Genomic DNA, 21481 nt, shown 5'->3' on the forward strand with positions numbered 1-21481 from the left:
GTTCGAGATGGTCAGCCAAAAGTACTTCGGTGGCCACAGCGTTTGGAATAAAAGGAAAGGATTGCAAATATTTATGCTTAAAATACTGTCACCCCATTTCAATAGTAAGCAACATTTACCCCAATTTCTAAATATAGATCTGTCTCTTTTCTCCTTTTGCTTCACCCTGGAGAGTAAATTGTTTCATAAAGCTAGAAATCATATCTCTATTCTGATTGCTCATGGTGAATGTCCTATGATTTACATGTTTAGCATATAATAACAGTAGATAATGTAATGGACAAATGGAAAGACCAAAAATGCATCAACTATGGGTCATGATGATTTACTCTCTTCTTGCTCCATGGGTTGTATCACAGTTTCCGGTAAGAATCTCCGTGCTTCCTAGTTTGAGGGTTAGCTGAGAAAGGCGGATTTTGTTTGTTTGTTTTCTTTCTATGTGAGTATAAACCCAAGTCTCTGTCTTTGACTGTCTGTCTCATTCTCTCTCTCTCTCTCTCTCTCTCTCTCTCTCTCTCTCTCTCTCTCGCGCGCGCGCGCGCGCGCTCTCTCTCACACACACACACACACACACACACACACACACACACACACACACACACACAGAATAGCTCCCCTGCTTGCTGACTTGAGGTCAGGAGGCAGGTTTCACATCTACCTAGTTCAGAATAAGCTGTCCATTGAGACCGGGGTGCAAGATAAAGCCAAAGTTGGAGAGTATCTTCCATGCTAAAAGCCAACCTCCTGGCTGTCATACACGGCATCATTATTTGGCCGTTAGGGAAGTCTCATGTGTGACGGTAGCTTTTAGGCAATGTCTCCTCTGAAGGGGGCATCCAGCTCTTAACCTATTGCTGAAAGAGAAACACCATTGTCCATTAATACTACTGGAACGAAAGATGAATGGTGAATCGGCCTTGATCTGACAGTAAGCTTGACTTTGATAGCTCATCCTTTAAAAAGATTCTTTTATATCTATGAAAAAAAAGCATGACGTCAAGCCAGGGGGAAAACTGATATCAATATTTAAGCCCAAACTAGTAGGAATTAACAAAAAAAAAGTCCCCTGTGAGAGAACTGAGAGAACAGCTTTTTTTTTTTTTTACACGCATAACTAATTAGCTTGGGTTATTATAAGCTGTGCTGCTGTGATAATGTTTCCGGCCGTGGCTCGGGATGCCTTGTTTATGGTGCCTTCTCTAGGCCAGTCGCTCTTCGAATGGGAATTACAGAAAGCAGAGGGAGGAGAAATAAGTAGTCTGGCCTGTCTCCTTGGTGTGGGGCCGCCTGAGACGTTGCTATGCTGGAAATGCTAGAGTACAGTCACTACCAGGTGAGCTTTCGTTCTTATCCACCCCCGGAGCCTGAAGGGCAAGGGTATAAATGGCTAATTCGTCTCTTTAATGTTATTTCACTTTTTACCCTATTTGCAGTAAGAACCAATCTGCTTCTTTAATGCTGTTTCTTTTCTGATGCCCTAAGAAGTAATTTAGTATAGTTTTAGACATAGGGAATCACCGTGGGATTTGTTTCCCTAGCAGGTGGCCACATTCTCTCCACCAGCTCTTGTTGAGAGTGTATAAGATTAAATTGTGTTTGTCAGTGAAAAGTAACTTTAAATGGAATGTCACTGATTTTGTTTATTAAAAAAAAAAGCATTTCTAATTCCCTGTTGATGTCTGTGGAAGAGGACAACAGATACCTTGTTGGCTCACAACTAGTCATGCCTTTAAAGACACGTACATGCAAGTGTTATGTATCTGAAGGTAGCTGTTTCAGGTGGGACTGCTTTTTCCATGAGCCCGTTCATGATTGGAATCCTGAATAATTATATTCTTATATAAAAGGAATTAACCTATAACTCCTTGATTTAAACAAGGCAATGTTTCCGATTATCTTCTGTAACCATTTCACAGTTAAAGGCTTCTGTGTGTGTTTGTGTGTGTATGTATGTGTGTTTGTGTATCTGTGAGTGTATATGTATGGGTTTTTTTTGTGTGGTTGTAGGGGGGGTTGGTGTGTGTGTGTGTGTGTGTGTGTGTGTGTGTGTGTGTGTGTGCCTGTGAGTGTGTGTGTGCCTGTGAGTGTATGTGTGTGGTTTTTGTGTGTGTGTGGTTTTTGGGGGGTTGGGGGTGTGTGTGCTTGTATGTATGGGGGGTACATGCATGCACATGTGTTTTAACAGAAAGCTGTTCTATTTGCCAAGGAAAGTGAGATAAACTGAATTGTGCATTTTCAAGTTTGTTATTTTGATTTTTTACTAAATCCTTTCTGGTGTGTTGGGGGAGATTCTTGACTCATGGATACTTTGAAATTTTAACCATTAGCCATGACAAGAAGGGCACTAGGATTGAAGGAGATGTATTGTTAATTATGGAAGTCAGTCAGGATAGTTATCATCTCCTAAGAGTTCTAAATCCTGTAAGGTAGATTCTCAACTTCAGTCCTTTCAAAATCCTTTAGCCCAGTGCCCGGTATCTTACAAGAGATTGACAATCCGTTCTGTTAGTGGACTGGTCAGTCTCACAGTGTATGTGCTACAGAAAGAGCTGTTTGCAACCCCAGAATAACACTGCTATCTTCTCTTCCCTTCATGGCCATGCTCAGGTGCAGACCCACCTGGAAAACCCCACCAAGTACCACATACAGCAAGCCCAGAGGCACCAGGTAAAGCAGTACCTTTCTACCACTTTAGCAAATAAACATGCCAGCCAAGTCCTGAGCTCGCCATGTCCAAACCAGCCTGGCGACCATGCCATGCCACCAGTGCCGGGGAGCAGCGCACCCAACAGCCCCATGGCTATGCTCACTCTTAACTCCAACTGTGAAAAAGAGGTAATTCACGTCTCCTCTTCTCCTCTGTTTCTTATGCTCCATTAACTGTCTCTGGGGTATTCCTCTTCCCCCTTAGCGATGGACTGTCTTTTGTCCACCTGGTCATAGTCACTGGCCTCTGTCCCATATTTACTGGTGTGACCATTTACATTCCAGCCTCTTGTCACTAGCACTAGGTTACGGGGTTTACTGCACAGGGCAGGAGACCTGACGGGCTCTAAGCAGAACGTGGAGGTGAGGAGCCGATGCTTCCTTACCTCCCATCTCCTTCCTTAGATGAGTGTTCTCTTCCTTTCTATGCCTTCCGATTTGCGAAGCAGTGAAAATGCAGAGAGGAGAAGGGGAGGTGGAAAGGGAAAGCAAAAATAGAAAAGGTGTGGGGCAGGAGGCTCAGAAGTTCTGCCTGCTGTGAATGTCTGGGGTATTATTTTTATTTTTCACGGAGTTGGAGAAAGAAAAAACATGGAACATGTATGGGTGGATTTAAACAGTATGGCACCTGAGGAAAAGCAAGGCTTATTGCAACATCCAGGTAGTCCTGTAAGGAATTGTTGCCGAGTAAATCCGTCTTGGTAAAGACTGGGTTTGGAGACAAGACTCAAACCCCCAAGCTAATTTTTGCATCAAAATTTGGAGCATAAAAATATCAGGGGGGTACTGCTGTGATTGGGTGCCTGTTATTTCTAAATTACAAGAATGTGTCTCATTTTAGTAGAGTTTTATTATATATTTAAGTGTTTATGTGAGTTCAGAAGTGACTATTATGTAACGTTTGGTTGATTTGAGTTTCTGGAGGGACTAAGAAGTCTTTTCCTCTGCCCAAACCAAACACGTTTTATCCACCCATATCTGTCATGTGCTTTGAGCCAAGTTCCCATCCATCGTTCTGTTCCTGGGGAAGAATGTACGTGTTTGAAAGCCCTGTCCATGTCGTCGCCATGCCACTAACCTCCTGTGAATGTGTTGTTGAAAAGGCGTTTGCAAACCCACGTCATGGGCTGTCTTTGCTTGTGTTTCTGCAGGCGTTTTATAAGTTTGAAGAGCAGAGCAGGGCAGAGAGCGAGTGCCCAGGTATGAACGCGCACTCTCGAGCATCGTGCATGCAGGTACTGAATGACTCTGCAGGCTGAGGATGTAACACTTCATAATGAGAATCTATATTTGTGAATGATCACACCTCATGATGACTTCAGGGCCTCTTTTCCTCTCATTGATATTTTTTTTTTTAAATAGAAAAAGCTATGAACAGACCCATTTTCTTCATAGTAACTCATGAATGACCAACTAAGAAGATTAAATGTGTGTGCCTCTTAAGTTGCCTGCAGTCATAAGGAGAGGGTAAAATACACCGATTGTTGTGAATAAAATGCACGGTGATTTAGTTAATTTGCATAAGTCACCAGCACATTGTTGTGTAGCATTATACCGGCTTCTGAAACATATTCTTGAAACCAAGCTGTGTCGATCTCTTTGTTGCTTTTATGAATGGAACCTCCTGCTCCATATATTATGAAGCTTTATTAAGTTAGTAATAGCTAATTAGCACTTCCCCAAGCAACTGAAGATCATTATGTAAATTCTATTTAGTGAATAAATGGCACCATTTATTTATGTATTTATGTGCTTATTCAGATATACAAGAGAAAATATAATGTAAGCCACAAAATATTTTTTGCTTTATTACATGTAATAGAGCATAGAATGTTTTAATGATACATTAAGGACACTAATTTTCCTTCCTAAAACTAAAGTCAAAATGTATAAAGAAAAGTTGTATATAAGTCCTCAACCTATTTTCCTATTCACCAACTTAGTCCTAATGCCATCTATTGCAAGTAAATAAAGTTGGTACGCCTAGAAATGGAAACTAACACACTGTATGCTGGCATCTATTCCGATTTGACTATCGGTCATTCTTCAGCAAAATTACTTGATAAGACATCTTTAGATGTTTCCTGCATTCCTGAAATCTCATCAGTCCCCAGTGAGACAGTATACATTATTGTCCCCGTTTGGTAGATTGGCACCCTGAGACTTGTGCAGACTTCTGGAGGCTTTGCCCTTTATTCAGGAAGAGGGGACAAGAAAATTTGAACGCAAGCCTCATGATGCTGGAGCCTCACCTCTTTAATGAGAGGAGTGAGCGCAGGAACACAGGAGTGCCCCGGCCGGTCTTAGATTTCACTGTGAACTGTGCAGCCCTGTTCAGACCCAGGCACACAGACATCAGGCAGCTACCACACAGAAGATGTTTACAAGGAAATGTTTCCACAGACTCCGCCACTGCTGCAATGCACATGTAATCACTGTTGTTTATGATGCTCACTGATGTTTTGGTACTTCAGCAATAAAATTGATCTAGTGGGAATGTCAGCTCCAAGACTGTAATGATAACCTCGTCCTGGTGCTCTCCTCCGGGAGCACCAGGCTCACTGGCAGCTGTACCAAGAGGTGCTTGCTTTACAAGTCACTCTACAATCCTTGTAGGGCCGGCCAGTGGCCGGGGGTGGGGTGGGGTGGGGGGGTGGGGGGGCTGTGGAATGCAGGAGCTGAGAACCTGTTGTATTTTCCTTCTAGAAGGCTGTGGGAAAGGAAGAGGGAAGTGGTGGCCTTCGGGTAAGGGGGGTTTCCTGGCTCATCTTTCCATGGCAAGCAGTTCAACACAGTGGACACTTAGGTTAAATCACACCCTGGCTCTGCTTGCAGTGGGACTCTGAACAGGCTGCTGCTTATTATCTCACCTGGACAACAGCTGCCCTGTTAGAGACCCCCTACCCCTCAGGGTGATTATCCAAGTAAATAATATACTCTGAGGAAATGCCCAAGCTCAGCTCTTGATGCCTAGTAATGGCTGAAACGTTAGCTCTCAGTGAAGTTTCTATCACCCGCTTGTGTCAGTGGGTTTAGGTAATATTTTGATTTTGGTGGGGGGAAAGAACAGTTACTTCTTAGACTAACTAAAGATCACTGTTGCTTTAGGTAAGAAATTACCAAAAAGGTCCTTCTGGGGATGGCCTTGCACCTGTTTCTCATTCCTGTCTCTCTTCTGTGGCTCTTTTCTCTACAGATGGATGATGTAATTGATGATATCATCAGCCTGGAATCAAGTTATAATGAAGAAATCTTGGGCTTGATGGATCCAGCCTTGCAAATGGCAAATACGGTATCGGTGACCTTTTTGTTTTGCTTTCCAAGAAAATCTTAAGGTTGTTCTCTGTCCACATCCTTTTCCTCAACTCAGTTTATTTTCACACAGACTCTTTGAGAACTTTAGTAGTAATAAAAATGGGAAAATATTCACGAGTAGGGAATTTTGACTTCAGAAGTTAAGAAGCTTGCTCAAGTTTATCAGGAGCACTTTGATTAAGCTCTGGGTCCAGGAGTGCAAGTTCTCCTTGTTTCTGTTTATTTTGTGTTTCTCTATTTCAGTGCTGAGAATTGAACGTAGGGTCTCACAAATGCAATGCCAGTGATCTGCCACTGATCCATATCCCCAGGTGTTCTCTCTCTCCCTGGGTGCATGCATGCGTGCATGTATTTGTATGGATACACATGTATAATGTATACACAGGTGTATATGCAGTAATTGAGTGGGACTGGAGTCTGATTTTCAAGAGGAAACTACCATTTCAAGGAGTATATGAATATATGTAACAGAGACTGTATGCTCAAAAATGGTGACTTTTGCACTGTGTGAATTTTTTTGAACACAGTAAACATTGTTTCAAAAGATGCTAACTTCTATTAGTAAATGCCCTCAGCCAGGAACAAGATAGCCCCTGTTCAGTTAGCAACACAAAAATTTAGTTAACTGAATTTTCTTTTGTTTTTTTAGTACGTAGCAATTTCTTTTTGATCTTGTCCAAGTTGGCTTTGAGGCTTTGAGCTCCCTGTGAAGTGAGAATGCAATCTCAAAACTTCTCCTTAAAGATCTAGTGTCTCTTTCCAACCCACGTCAACTCAGTTTGTAATTATTTTTGCATGTGTGGTGTGTGTGGCTGTGTATCTGTGTGTTCATGTGTGCCCTGGTACACCCACATTTGGTTTGTGTGCACACATGGAGGCCTGAGGTTGGCACTGAGTGTCTCCCTCAATTTCTCACTTCTTCATTTGCTGAGGCAAGGTTTCTCACTGAACCTGGAGCTCACTGATTTGATTGGACTTGCTAGCCAGCTTGCCCTGGAGATCCTTTGTCTCAGCCTCCTGAACAACTGCTGGGATTTCAAGCTGATTGCCACACACATGGCTTTTCATGTGGGTGTTAGGAACTCATATAGTTATGTGTAGGTGGCAGGTGTTTCATCCACTGTGCCAACTCTCCAGCCCCTCACTCAGTGATTTTTGAAGATCTTCAGTTCTGATCAAGGTGCCTGTGCCAAGCTCCCCCTATGTCCTTTGACTGCCGTGGAACCCTTACCTCTCACGCTCTTAGGTCCGATTAGATGCACACTTTGTCAGTAGCCAGAATCCCTGGATGAACATGAACAAGACACTACATGGAGCTTCCACTAGGGAATTTACAAATAGATCCAAAGACATGGCGTATTCACAGTGGAGCTTCAATGGCATGGTCATCTCAAAAGGATTTTGCTGAGGAATTGGCCATTTTTTCCAGGTAGATAAATACATATCTGGGCACACTCAAAAGGACTGTGAAATGACTTATTTCATAATATCATCAATTTTTAAATAAGTTTTGCAATGATAGGAACCTTTGAAGTCATTGGATCCAAACCAGTACTCAGTGCACCAACTTCCTCTTGGGCATTATTCAAATTCATACAAAATGTCAAAAACCCTGCTTCTTGGACACCTCAAATAAAGGATATGTACCAGCTCTTGAAGGAAGCAGTTAAACACAGTGGTTGGGAACTGGAGAAGTATGACCAGACCTGAGTTCAAATCCAAAGTGTGTTCTTACTCTGTGAGCTTGCATGCTTTCCTACAGTCCTTTTGTTTCCACATCTGGAAGAAAGGGGGAGCTATTCATTATCCCTAACTCATTTTCCTTCTTACCTGATAAAGTATAATTAGCATTTAGCTTTGGAAATAGAAGCTGCATTCAACTCTATTGTCTAAATTATTACTTGTAATTTGTTAGTTGCAAGATCAAATACTTTTGATAGTGTTGGTTTGGTCAGCTGATGTTCCTTAAGGCTCAACAAGGTGCCAAACTCCTTGTTAGAAAAACTTTACTTAACAATCATGGTGCACCTCACAGTGAATTGTACATTAGCACTGGTCCCAGCTTGCTTGCAGCTAAACTGTACTTGCCAGTTCTTCTAAAGACAGTTAATTATGACTCTATCCACTTCTATAGAATAGAACACATACAGTGCCTTCTCTATCTACATTGACACTTGTAGGTGGAATTTTCCCATCCCATCCATCTGCTCCCAAATAACAGACACATAGACTCAATATTAATTACAAATGCTTGGTCGATAGCTCAGTCGTATTACTAGCTAACTCCTACACTTAAATTAACTCATATTTCTTATCAATGCTTTGCCACGTGGCTTGGTACCCTTTCTCAGCACGGTGTGCCCATCTTGTTCTCTTTGCATCTGCCTACAACTCTCTTACTCCACCCCTCTTCATCCCAGCGTCCTCAGTTTGGTTGTCCTGCCTAACTTTATCCTGCCTTGCTATAGGTCATTCAGCTTCTTTATTAACCAACGAGAGTAATACATATTCACAGTGTACAGAAGGATTATTCCACAGCAGACACTGAGTCTTGTTCCTGAGAACTTTTCCCAAAGTTGACAGCATCTATCTACATGTGTCCAGGGGACCTGGTCATACCTAGTGGTAGAGCACTTGCCTAGGATGTATAAGGCCTTAGGTTCAATTCTCAGTTCAACAATAATGCATCCTGGGCAAGGTATAGGAGCTGCAAAGGGAAGGTTTCTGTCCTTGAGCTCATGACCTGGAAGAGGTAACCATGCCTCTCTGTAAGTGGAACTGGACAGTTGAGGCGTAAAGTGGCCAGAGAGCAATCTTCCACAGGAAGTGGTGAATTCATACCCAGCCAGGGGATAGTGTCCTGAAGCTGCCCTCAGGATTCAGTGGCCGTATTGCCATATTCACTTCTCTTCTGTGTCACAGGCTAGAACAGGCACAGTGTCACCTCGAGGGTGTCTTGCCCTGACATAACTCTCTGCAAGGAGAAAGACCACCTTATGGAGATGTTAGAAACAGACTCTGAATGTAGGCTGGCTTTTATTTTTTTGCCATCCTAGGTGTCAAACCCCAGACCTCATGCATGCTGTACAAGTTGTCCTACACTGAGCTGTAACCCGAGCCCTTGGGTTGGGTTACATACACTGTTGAGTGAGGCATTTGACTTCTCTGCCTCAGTTTCCTTGTCTGTAAAATGGTGCATCAATTGAGATTTTTGCATTGATGTGAGAACTTTAAAATTTCATCCACAAGAAGTAGCCTAACACAAACAGGCTCCCAGTCATAGTGGGGACCACCACTGGTTCTTCATCCTCTTGGGTTCAGTTGTCTAAGTCGAATAAATAAACAACTGCAACCTACTCCATTTTAACTTTTTCCCACCAGAGTTAAGGTTAATGTAAATGATTAGCAGTATGGGCATTTTTTTCCTGCTCATTTGATTCTTTGAGATGCTTTGTTTCAAGTTAACGACTTCTTTAAAAAAGTGGAAGGAACGCTTAGAGAGGGAGCTATCCTGAGGGAACTGAGGTCTAGAAATAACTGTTCCAAGGGCACAAGGCCCTCTTGTGCTCTCGCAAACAAAGAATAAAAGTCTGTTTTCATGTGTTAACTGCACAATTGATATTCAGAGATAGAGATGGGGCCCATCCACAGAGAAAAACAATAACATTTGACAGCGATCACTTGCTTGGGAAAATATTCATTTTGGTGGTGAGAGGCGCCAGTGCGCTCCGTTCAGACCAGGGCAGAAGCAAAGGCAGCAGCAGCTTCACCTTGTCCTCACGTGCGCTGGTCAGACCATGACTCTCTGGGGCCACACTTCCCTTGTGTGTGGAAGTGAAATCTTGTCCAGCAGGTGAACGCTCTTTGTAGAAAGCCCAGGAAAGATGCTGACCAGCCAAATAAACATTCGTCTCTTCCTCTCTTAGTCCAGGACTGTTATTTTGACCCAGTTTTGACTTAACTCCATTTAGGAGGGGAATCTTTCTACCCCAGAAAGTGAACTACAGAATTTTGTTTTTTTTTCTCACCTCCTTTTTCTTCCCCTCCTTTCCATTCCTGTGTTTTTTCTCTTCTCTTTTCCTGTTCATTCCTTCCTTCCCCTTCCCTCTTTTCTCTCTCTTCCCTTCCCCTTTTCATCAATCTCTGATGGCCTAGAGGCTTGCTTTCAGTTAGTTTATTTGGTTTTGATTGTTTTTTTTTTGAAACAGGATCTCGTGTAGCCCCTGCTAGCCTTGAACTCCTGATCCTCCCTCCTTAACTTCTCAAAGGCTGCATCACAGATATGAGCCCCCATGCCTGTTTTTGAACCAGTTTTACCTAACGCCTGTCTTTCCTTTGTTCCTAACTCATGCTCGTCATAACCTCAGTGCATGTTTGTTATCCAGTGTGCGTGTGAGGACATCATGCACACACGGTTTCTATTTCTAGAGCCACTGGATGAATCTTTCAGCTCATTGTTTCTAATCTTTAAATTGTGTTCTTGGTTTATTAATGCTCAGACATAAGTTCCTCAAAACTTGACTTGGTTTATTAATGTTCAGATGTTAAGTCCCCCATCCCCAGAACCATTTGGCCTTGGAGATGATTTTAGCCTTCAGTTTCTAGTAGCTTTGTCGGTTTCATCTTTCTGGCCTTTTACAGTGCTCTCTGCAAACATGCTAAATGCCTCCCACTTTGTGTTAAGTTGGACAAGAACTAAACCAAACACACAAAGAGCATAGTTGACCCTGAGGTGACCTGTTTCTCAATGGAACCACTCAGAGCTATGACTGCTAATAATCAGAGTCACCTTTTATCAGAGCCTTGGCTGGAGGGCCTTGAAATGTGGCCCAAGGACATTTTAAATTAGCATGATGCTGTTCATTGGCACGTGTGCAGGGTGTGGGTGTGTATATCATGTTTATGCAGATCTGTAAGTGCTGCCTTCTAGGCCTGCCCTGCCTGTCCCGCCTGACGGCTGACCACAGTCTCACTGGCACACCTATCAGACAGTAGCTTGCTTTATGTACAGTGCCCTCCAGCCCTATCTCTTTAGCCGGGGCTTTAGCTCAGGCCTGTATGGAGGCCAGAGACCAACATCAGAAGCCTTCCTTAGCTACCCTACCTTAGTTTTTTGAGACATTGAGGCTCTAGACTGGCTGGCTGCTGGTAAGCTTCGGGGAGTCTTCTCTTTCCATTCCCACTTCAGCCCGGGGTGAAAGACGTATGCCTAGATTTTATGTGGGCATTGGGACTGCAAACTTGGGTCTTCATGCTTGAACAGCAACATTTTCTCCATTGAGCCATCTCCCAACCCTCAGATCCAAAACACTTTTTAAAAAATTTGGTTTTCCATCCATCCACCCATCCATCCATCCATCCATCCATCCATCCATCCATCCATATGTTCATGTAGTGTATGTTGGTGAGTATGACTAGAGTACACGTGTGGAGGTCAGAGGTCAGTTTGGAAGTCAGTTCTCTTCTTCAGTCGTGTGGGTTCCAGGGATTGAACTTAGGTTGTCAGGCTGGGCAAGCATCTTCACCAACTCAGGCAATTCTTGGCCCCCGATCCAAAACTTTTTTAGTGTCAGCCTGATGCCTTAAGTAGAATCCAATACCTGAGTGGATGAGATAGGTCACAGTAAAGAAAGCTGTGGAACTAAAAAATTTGTATATATGTATAAGATATAAATGAAACATAAATAAAATCTGTGTTTGTCTCTGGATGTTGTACCCAAGATAAATGTGCACTTAAACATTATAAAATTATAAAAAGGTAAAAAAAATTCCTAATCTCTTTTCAAGCTTCTCAAGTAAAGGTAGTTCATCCTGTATAATGGGTCCCTCCATGTTTTAATTACTTGTCTAACGTATAGCAGAGAGCATATGATCAAGTAAGGGAGAGGCTAATTGGCCAAGTGTTGCCAATGCAGTTATCAAGGAATCCTTTGAAATCATCTGGAAATGCTAAGGGTCTGTGACGACACAGCTAATGTGTAGGAAGTTTTCCAGGGCACAGGAAAACATAGTCTCCAACTAGCTATGAGGAAATCCCTGTCCAACTGGGACATCATTGTCAACAAAAAATGAAAATGAATTTGCTACTTTGCAACATCCCAGGAGAACCTGAGGAGACAATACCACTCATAGTTAAGCTGGTATGGGTACACCTTTTCTAAGCTAGCATGGCTAAAACTTTCCTTAGCCATGTACATTCTTTATTAAAGTCTTTGGGCTCCCTCTTGTGGTTCTTTGAATAATTTCAACCTCAAGGAAGCCAGCTCTTTCTTTTGCCATAGACATCACTTTACAAAAAGGAAGCATTTGCCAGTTGCTTTTCTTTATAAAAGAAAGAGTGAAAAGTAGAGAGACATGAAAGATGGGAGGAACAAAACGTACTTTGATGGAAGTCGCGCACAGAATCCTTTTTCACAGGAATAGCCGGCGCCAATGTGACATCTGCCGCTTTTGGTAGCAGGTAACACTTGCCTCTGTGCTTAGAATGTGCCCACCAGACAGCACTCAGTGCGAGGCCATCCTTTCTTCTCCCTGTATATACAGATTGTATAATTCTGTGTCAATGTGCATACTTTCCTGTTTTTAAGACACAGCACTTTATAGCAAAGAGTGTCCTTTATACAAAGCCTGGAATAGGGCATGAGTTTAATTGGAAAAATTCAGCAGTCATTCAGCAGCTCATTGCTTTTTGTTTGTTTGCTTGTGTCTAGTTACCTGTCTCTGGAAACTTGATTGATCTGTACAGCAACCAGGGCCTGCCACCCCCGGGCCTGACCATCAGCAACTCTTGTCCAGCCAACCTCCCCAACATAAAAAGGGAGCTCACAGGTATGTACCTAGCATGTATGCTTCTTACCATGATACTCTGCTTTGTGCCTCATTGGACAGCATTATCAGTGTAATAGCAATGTTTCCTGGCCCGCTGGTGTGTGGTCCCTGAGACGTTGTGCAGTGATTTAACATGCAGTATTAAGATGTTAGAAGGCCAGTTTCCAGTGTTTGCTGAGTGCCTTTGTCCATGACTGCCATGCCCTTTGGGTTGGGGGTGATGGTCAGTACTAACCCCCATAAAGTGCCTCCTCCCTACCCACTGTATATTTTGCTTGCCAAGCCCCTGAAGATGTGAGTTGGAGGAATCTGTTTTGAATTTTCCATTCAAGCCCACATTTGGAATCCAGTGAAGAATTTATTTCTCACATCTTTAGATGCCTCCCGCTCTTTTTACTGTATCATGTGCAAGAGATTTATTATAGAAGTTGAAATAAATCATAAAATGGAGCCATCAGAATGTTTGCTCTTGAGGCAAGTGTGAAATTACCTATTTTGCCACTTTGTTTGATGCTTTAGGGAAGACATTTGACCAATAAAACATGACAGAAACTGTATTAGAACTGGCATTCTACCATGGTGAATTTTATGGTCCTTGCCCCAAATCCCTTTTTATTATTTAGTTCTTTGCCTCTTGCAGAATTGGGGGCGGGGTGAGAATATGGCATATGGATTTGTTGTAAAGATTCCTGTCCTGTCCAAAGGCATTACTGCAAACACTATTTCAGAAAATTTTAACAGAAGGAAAACATTTTTAAGAAAGTATTCATTGGGGTTTAAAGGTAATTTATTAATAAACAAAAACTTTCCGAGAGCAAAACCATAAAAAAAAATCGTTGAGGAGCCATGGAAAGTAAAACCTTTTTATCTTTCTATGTGAGAAAAAGAGAGAGAATGATTTGGATTGGCCATCTGAATTTAGGAGATTCTAATTTTAATTCTGTCTACATACATATGTGTACATGCATATGCAATTAGGAGTTTCATGATGACCAGAGTATGTTCTGGAAAACAGGTCACAGGGTGACTTATTGTGGTATGAACTTCACAGAGTGGCTTTGCATAGACCAAGAAGGCTGTAATATAATTAAGTGATGTAATATTAATTAATCTACATTCTGTGCAGCCTCTCTTGGACTCTGTTATAATGCAGGGTGGCATGGGTGTTTACATTTATGCTGTATACATGCAGTATAATGTGGTGAATAAATTTGCCTCAGAAGCTCTAAGTCTTGCTATTTTGTGGTAAAGCGCTACATCTTTAGCATACTATTTCAAATGTCACTTTTGAAAGAAAACTAACTTGGTATAGTAAATCTTAGAATCAATAAACAGCACAATTTGATAGTTTTATTTGTTCCTTTCAAGGCAAAAAAAAAATCTTGACACCAAAATATCACATAAGTTGCTATTCAAATACAACTTTTTAAATGGAGTTGTCACCAAATGCATCTACCCTTCCTGACTTATGTTTCCATAGATAAACAAGTAGAGCATACGTAGTGACTCCTAAGAATCATGACATGATTCTCTTCTAGTAGATTCTGATAGAACCTGGCTTCACATCATTCTCATGATCTAGTCAGAGGCCACGGAGAACAGATTCAGAAACATCACCTCAGTTTTTATGTCATCGTGTTACAAAGTCGTAAAAGCACTGAAAAGTTACTTGTCCCGAAAATAATTCCTAATCCTAGAATATGCTCTCAAGGGCTGGAGAGATGGCTCCCTGTTTAAGAGCACCCACATGGTGGCTCACAACCATTTGTTATTCAAGTCTCAGAGGATCTGATGCTCTCTACTGGCTTCCTTGGGCATTGTACACACGTGATATACACAGGCAAACACTTATGCACATAAAATGAAAATAAGTAAATCTTAAAAGTGATATGGCATCAAATAGTTTCTATCGCTTTTATTCTTTTTAGTACTGAAATGTAGACTTGGTTGCTGTGGCTTGCTGTGCACTTACTTCATCTAGTTGTAGAAACTGAGCTTTGCAGAGATTTGGTATATGTAGCATTAGAGGAAATAGAAGTTATAATTTGAAAAGTGTCGTTTTCATTAGAGTCCAACAAGATAAGCTTCAAATGTTCAGAAGAGATGCTTTATGATTGACATTGCTATGTCCCTCAAACAGTTCCAGATTCTAATGACTTCATTCACGTGCACAGCGTGTATTTTCCCCACAGAGTCTGAAGCAAGAGCATTGGCTAAAGAGAGGCAAAAAAAGGACAATCATAACTTGAGTAAGTTTGCTTTCTTTACGTCCGTGGCATTTGACCTTAAAGTCAGTGTTCTTCATGTATCAAAAAGTTGCTTCCATTAATTTCAGAGGAGAGTTAATTTCTGCAGTTGTTAAAGGTGCATTGAGAATATTTCAACGAGATTTTATTTTATATCAAACATTATTTTTATATGTATGTGTGTATTCATACACACACACACTCACATAGAATTTCTACTTTTATTTGTGGTAGTAGGTGTGTGTGTGTGTGTGTGTGTGTGTGTGTGTGTGTGTGTGTGTGTATTTATAAAGTGAGTCTTGATCTCTAACTACCCAATTATAAGTACTGCTCACACTGAAACTTATTAGCAAAAGGGGATTTGGGGATCACTTTTTCCAATGAGATTTCAAAGTTAAAAACAGAAGACAAAAGAAAAGGAAAGAAACACATGCGACAGGAATAGTGGGTGAAGTAGTCCCCGAATTTATGATGTTTATCTTTTTCTCCTAATATTATGTAACAGTAGAATATTTTTCTGTATCAGGTTTACTCTTCATTAAATTCTGAAGCCTTGTCCTGGGAAAACTTTATGTCTAAGCTACACAGTTAACAGAGACCATATAGTGAAAATAAAATTGGGTTTAGAGGTGGGAAGTAGCATGGGGATTCTCCATTTACTTTTTCGCCTAAATTGATTTTTGAGAACATGAGTCATAAATAGGAACCTTGCTTTTGATTTAGAAGAAAAAAGAAAAAAAGAGCAGCACTGTGCTCGAATCACCAGATATAAGTATTGCTTGTTTTCCCCAACTTTTCCCTATGAAGTTAGGGGCACACACAGAGAATGAAAAGCATTGCTTTGCATGTTTTAATACGTCATGGCATAGTGTCCATATTTTGCTGCTGCTTGCTGTTTATTTATTTTTAGTTGAACAGTCTGTGCTAAGGGCCTGATGTTAGTTTCTTCAATACTGCCACACTGTATTTATTCTACACTGTGAGTCTGCTCTTAGCTATTCCCCAATGTGTTTTTGTGTTGTTGCTAACTTTCTCAAATCCGTTGTCCTGGGAACACGTTATGTGGTCCTCCTGTGCACACAGGGTTTACTTCTCTGTTCTGAGTGCTGAGAAATGCCCTGGTGAAGCCCCAGCCCTGTGAACCTACGCACATCACTGCTGCTTTCCTCATTTTTGAGTTCAGTTTCAGAAGGTTTTGTCATTTTTAAACAGAAGAGCTGAGCTCACAGCTTAAAAATTTCCCCCAGATTCCATATAATTTTACTCCAAAGACAATCCTTTGCTTAAAACCCCCTAGAAATAAAATAATGATGTGGTATCTGAAGGACCCATAACTGAGACCTAGGCAATGAAGTTGGATTCTGTCAAAAGTAGTATTTGTGTTCAAGTCCCCACCAGGGCCTTCTTGTTCCAGGTTGTCAGTAAATTGCAAGTGGGATCAGCTCCAAGCTGGAGCACTGTAAAACAGTTTTGAAGTCTTGTCTAACTCCCGGGAATTAATGCTCAGGGTCCTGTTGACCTTGACTCAGCCCTCTCTTTCTAGGACTTAGCTTATGAAAATACTTGCTGAAATGTGCACATGAATGCCTTAATATATTCAGTCATTCTTTCAGCCATTTCAAGTTATTGAGTGCCAGTTTGATACAAGGAACTTGTCTATAGGAGTGAAATGGACAAACAGGTTCCCTACCAGTAGGCACATTCAAGTCAGCTGTCAGGTGCCACATACTAATTACTGAGAGGAACAAGAGGGCTAGTGATAGATATCACGCCCCATTATGAAAGGAAGCACACAGGAGGGATGCGCCTACTGGATGTGTGGGAACAGAGGACAAGATCTAGAAACCAGCCTGTCTGTGATAGTTGTGCCAGGCATGTAGATGCCGGGGAATATTAAGGGTTTCTTTAACCTTTACCTGAATACGCTGTAGGGTGTTTTAAGAGAAGTTTTATAAAGTTGTATCACTATTATAATAAATAGCTGAAGAGGAAATTCCTACATGAAAGGTAAATGTGGCATCTCCAAATGTTGATATGGAAGAGCCCAGAGGTGTGCAGGGGAGTGAAAAAAGGCAGGTACAGAATGTTTTAGTGTGACCCTACTGTGAAGATGCTTTTGTTCTGCTTATGTGCCAGGCTCGTGTGGGTACTTGGAATACAACAGTGAAAATTAATAGATGAATAAAAAGTACTGGATTCAGAGTTCTCTGAGAAGATGAAACAGAGCCCAGTGAATACAGTATCATCATAGGCATGGGGATAGTGGGTCATTTTGAATAGGCTAACCTCGGAACTCGTATAGGTAAATTTGAGTTGCTACTTACAGGAGGAAATGGCTCTTTAGGGATCTGGAGAAAGAGTGTGCTAGGCAAAGGGATTAACACACGGAGTGTGGCTAATGCATGTCTGGCTTGGATGTGCGAGTAGCAGAGTCAGTGGGAACAAAGCAGAAAGAACACAGATGAGTTGTCAAGGAAGATGCTACCACACTGGAGGAGGAGCAAAAAGCGCTATCAGCAGGGCAGGGCCCACCGCATCCTTGTAGGATACCTCAAGGACTTGACTTTTCCTTGGATAAAATGGGAAGTGATGGGGTGGGGTGGGGTTAAGGGTTGACATGACCTCACTTAGGATTTTGCAGAATCCCTCCCTCTGCTTAAAACTTACTTGGGATTTATTTGCTAGATTAGGTAAAATTAAAAACCTTTATTATCTTACAAGGTCATTGACCTCTGAGAGTGATGGTCCTGGTGCACACAGATTACAGGATGGGGATGCTCTCGGGATGCACAGTGTAGCAAAATGATGCGTATTGTCCAGTATGGTAGTTACTTTCCATTTAATGTCTGAGCATCTGAATTATGGTTAGTTCAAATTGGGCTGCACTGGCCTGGGAGCTGGGTTGGTAAAACACTTGCCTAGCACGTACAAAGCCCTGGGATTGATCCCCGGCACCACACAAAAATAATTGGCTGAAGTGTAAAATATTTTAATTTCAAAAGCTTAGTGTGAAGAAAAGAATGAGCACCTTCTAATTTAATTTTTTAGTATTTGTTACCTGCCAAAATGATGATGGCTTATAGAGAATGGATTTATTGAAATATTAGAGTTAATTGATTTTTTTTTTTACTAGTTTAACATGGCCACTAAGGAAGCTAAAATTACATATGTAACCTGTGTATTTATTTTTGTCAGTCCTGGGCTAGAGGAGGAGTTTTTGTATATCTCATGAGCAAAAACAAACATTTTGCTATTTTAAATGCTAAAGGGAAACCAAAATCCGAGTGATAGATTGTGATCAGTAAAAATTATGTAAAATTCAAATTTCACCATTAAAAGTAATTCTGCTGCTGTGCAAGAGCAGGTGTGTGCTGCCCAACTTATGGTAAATTGGTGTTGCTGTATTTTTAATTGTGTCATTACAGATCTGTGCACATTTTGGCAGTAAAAATTTGCTCTCTCTTTAGTTAAACAAGTACAATGCAGATCTGTCCAATTTTGACGTGTAGCTGAGGATGCAGCCCAGATTTTCAGGGTTATTACAGAGTTGAGTGGGAAACTGCATATCTAAGAGCTTTATAAATGAGAGCACTCTGAAGGCTCTCGTTTCCTCTTGAAGTTCATTACCTCTGGTACCCAAAAGTAAGATACGCACAGGGGAAGTGGGTTCGAGTTTACATCGTCCTGACTGGTGCAGTCAGTGTGCACATGCCTTTAATGAGATGTGCTGAACGTGTGTGTGCCGCTGCTACTAATGGCCCTTTCCCATGCTCTTTCCTTGAAGTTGAACGAAGAAGAAGATTTAACATAAATGACCGCATTAAAGAACTAGGTACTTTGATTCCCAAGTCAAATGATCCGTGAGTACAATTGCATGTTAATCTGCATCATTTATTTTCACACCTTTCCGTTTTTCTCCCATGTTGCAAAATGCGCTCTTAGAGAAATTAAAGAACTCTCCCCTTGCCCTCTGCTTCCTTTTCTAAGCATTTCTTTTGGTTTATTTCCCCAAACTAAAATTTCTAGAGAAATGAACTGAATTGTACAAAGGGATATCGGAGCTGAGACAGTTAGCTTTGAATGTGAGGAATGGGACGTATGGGAATCTGAGAACTCGGCAGAAAATTTTGAACCTGGGGCATGGGGGTTGGGGTGAGGAGCCATCTTTAATGGTCATGCATACAAGATCCCAGTAGCTGTTCAGGCAAGGTGTGTGCCGTGTATGAACCTCCACTGTGTAGCATCTCTAAATGGGCACTGGTGTGCAGATACTGGAAATGTCATGTTCAAAGATACTGGAAAGACAAAAGGTCAATTGTTTTTTTGTTTTTTTTTTATGAAAACTTGCATATTCTTTGTGTGTTTTACCGATTTAGGGTAAAAAAGCAATGGTTAATCCTCTTATGAACTACAAGTCAGCTGATCTGTAGTTCAGCCTTCGGTCTTCCCCCGCCTCCTCTCTGGGAGATAACAGTTAACAGATAATTTTCAAGTCTTTCCTACCCCGTTATCTGCCATGTCAGCACACTGGTCAACAAATATACAATTTTTATCCATTAGAAATTGGCCCATTTGAGGTAAAGGGCTGGGGGAGGTATATATTTTAATGGCCCCCACAGGCATTCTATGAAATTAGCCTTTGAATATGACCTTTTAGCTATCTAATAAAAAGTAAAGACGCAATCAAGCATTATTCATGCAAGGCTTATTAAATTCACGATTCACATTATTGTCGGGGAATTTGTAGCAAAATAAAGTAAAACCGTTACCTATTGTGAGGTGGTTTTGATGAATGTGCGCAGTTTCTGTCTTCTAACACTTTGCTTTCCCAGGCTTCAAGGAGAGGCATTTTCAAACTGGAAGCATGCAGATTCTCAGTTGTGCAGCACAAATTTATCCTCCTAAAGGCTGTGACCTTCATTTCCTATAGTCAGTCTTGCATGATAGTTGAAATTGAATTCCCATTTCCTGTTCTTTATCAGCTTTCCATTTTTTAGCATATTCTTTTTAAATTGTAAGCGTGCAAATCCCTTCAGTAACAGATTATGAAATTATGGGGCCCTGGTGTAAGCTTGGATTTGCATGTCTCCTCCATTGTAGTAGAATGCTTACATGTTTGTATCCTGAGCCGATAGGGAGCTTGCATGGTAGACACTGTCTTCAGATAAAACAGACTGTAACATGGATAGTGGTTTTCCGAAACCAAGTTTCTAGAGTATGCCTTGGAACTGAAATAGAGACAGACTTTGCCTGATTAGTGTCCCAGCACATGCCCTCTCCTCCCCTCAAACAAGTAAACTTTGGTTGATTTTATATATTTGGGAAACATATATACTTGTACATGGAAAAGGATTCCTTTAATTACCCAAAACCCAATATTTGAATCCTTTTAAGCCAAGAAACATAATTGATTGAGACTCATAAGGATAACTGATAGATATACTTCTTGAGAACTGAGTGGCTTGGCTTGAAAAACCTGGCTCTGACTTTTCACCTTTGTGGCCTGTATCAGGCAGCATCCATTACAGTTGTGTTTCTGCTGGCTGCTGCAGCTTTTGATGCTTTGATTTTTAGCCTTGAGAATTGGTCCCTGTGTTCACTCTGGGTATCTTGGGACACCTCTGGATTGCCATTTTTGGTGTTCAGACACTGGAGACCTACCCTAGGGACTTCTGGGAGCTGTGGCTATCCTCTTTGGAGAAAGCCTGTTTTTTGTTTTTTTTTTTCCTCAGCCAACCCATGTAAGGATCAGTTACTAGGTGGCTTGTTTTAATGGCCTGTCACTCATCTACTCCATGTGATGCTTCTGATCTGCTCTTAGTAGCTGTAGGTCATGGGGTTGATGGTTCTATTTACATCAACTAGATTTTCCTTTTATCATCCTCATTGTCATCACTGTGTTGAAGGCTATCTACAAGGAAAGACTGGAAAGATTACTTCCATAATAAATAGAGTTCAGTCTTCGTTGTTTTTTCCGGGGAACTCTAAGATTTTTTAGAGTGACTTTGTCCTAGTTTCTTTTCATTGCTGCGGTAAAACACTGAACCAAAAGCATCTTGGAAAGGAAGGGTTTTGTTCAGATTTCCTGTTCCAATCATAGTCCATTACTGAAGGAACTCTAGGGAGAAATCTGGAAGCAGGAACTGAGGCAGAGGCATGCAGAAACGCTGCATACTGGCTTGCTCTACTTAACTTGCTCGACCTGTTTTCTTACATTTTCGAGGACCACCTTCATGGGAATGTCATAGCCCACAATTGTCTGGGCCCTCCCACATCCATCACTAATCAAGAAATGCCCCCACAAACTTGTTGTCTGCAGGCCAATCTGATGGAGGCATTTTCTCAGTTGACATTTCCTCTTCCCAGACAACCCTAGCTCATGTTGA

At 41.5% G+C, this 21481-nt stretch overlaps 1 protein-coding gene across 3 annotated transcripts in view; it reads left to right on the forward strand.

Annotated features, from left to right (window-relative positions):
* The window catches only part of Mitf (melanocyte inducing transcription factor), an 83712-nt gene that overhangs the window by 53623 nt on the left and 8608 nt on the right, over positions 1-21481 (forward strand). Inside the window, exons 2-7 of one of the 3 annotated variants that reach the window (XM_059258270.1) lie at positions 2608-2835; positions 3858-3941; positions 5903-5998; positions 12732-12849; positions 15042-15098; positions 18880-18955. In XM_059258270.1, coding sequence (XP_059114253.1) covers positions 2608-2835; positions 3858-3941; positions 5903-5998; positions 12732-12849; positions 15042-15098; positions 18880-18955 — 659 coding nt within the window. Of the gene's footprint in view, positions 1-2607; positions 2836-3857; positions 3942-5902; positions 5999-12731; positions 12850-15023; positions 15099-18879; positions 18956-21481 lie in introns of those variants that run through there. The other 2 variants (XM_059258269.1, XM_059258271.1) reach the window with 2 other exon arrangements.

The sequence above is a fragment of the Peromyscus eremicus genome, chromosome 3 (genome assembly GCF_949786415.1).
Source record: "Peromyscus eremicus chromosome 3, PerEre_H2_v1, whole genome shotgun sequence".
Taxonomy (NCBI): domain Eukaryota; kingdom Metazoa; phylum Chordata; class Mammalia; order Rodentia; family Cricetidae; genus Peromyscus; species Peromyscus eremicus.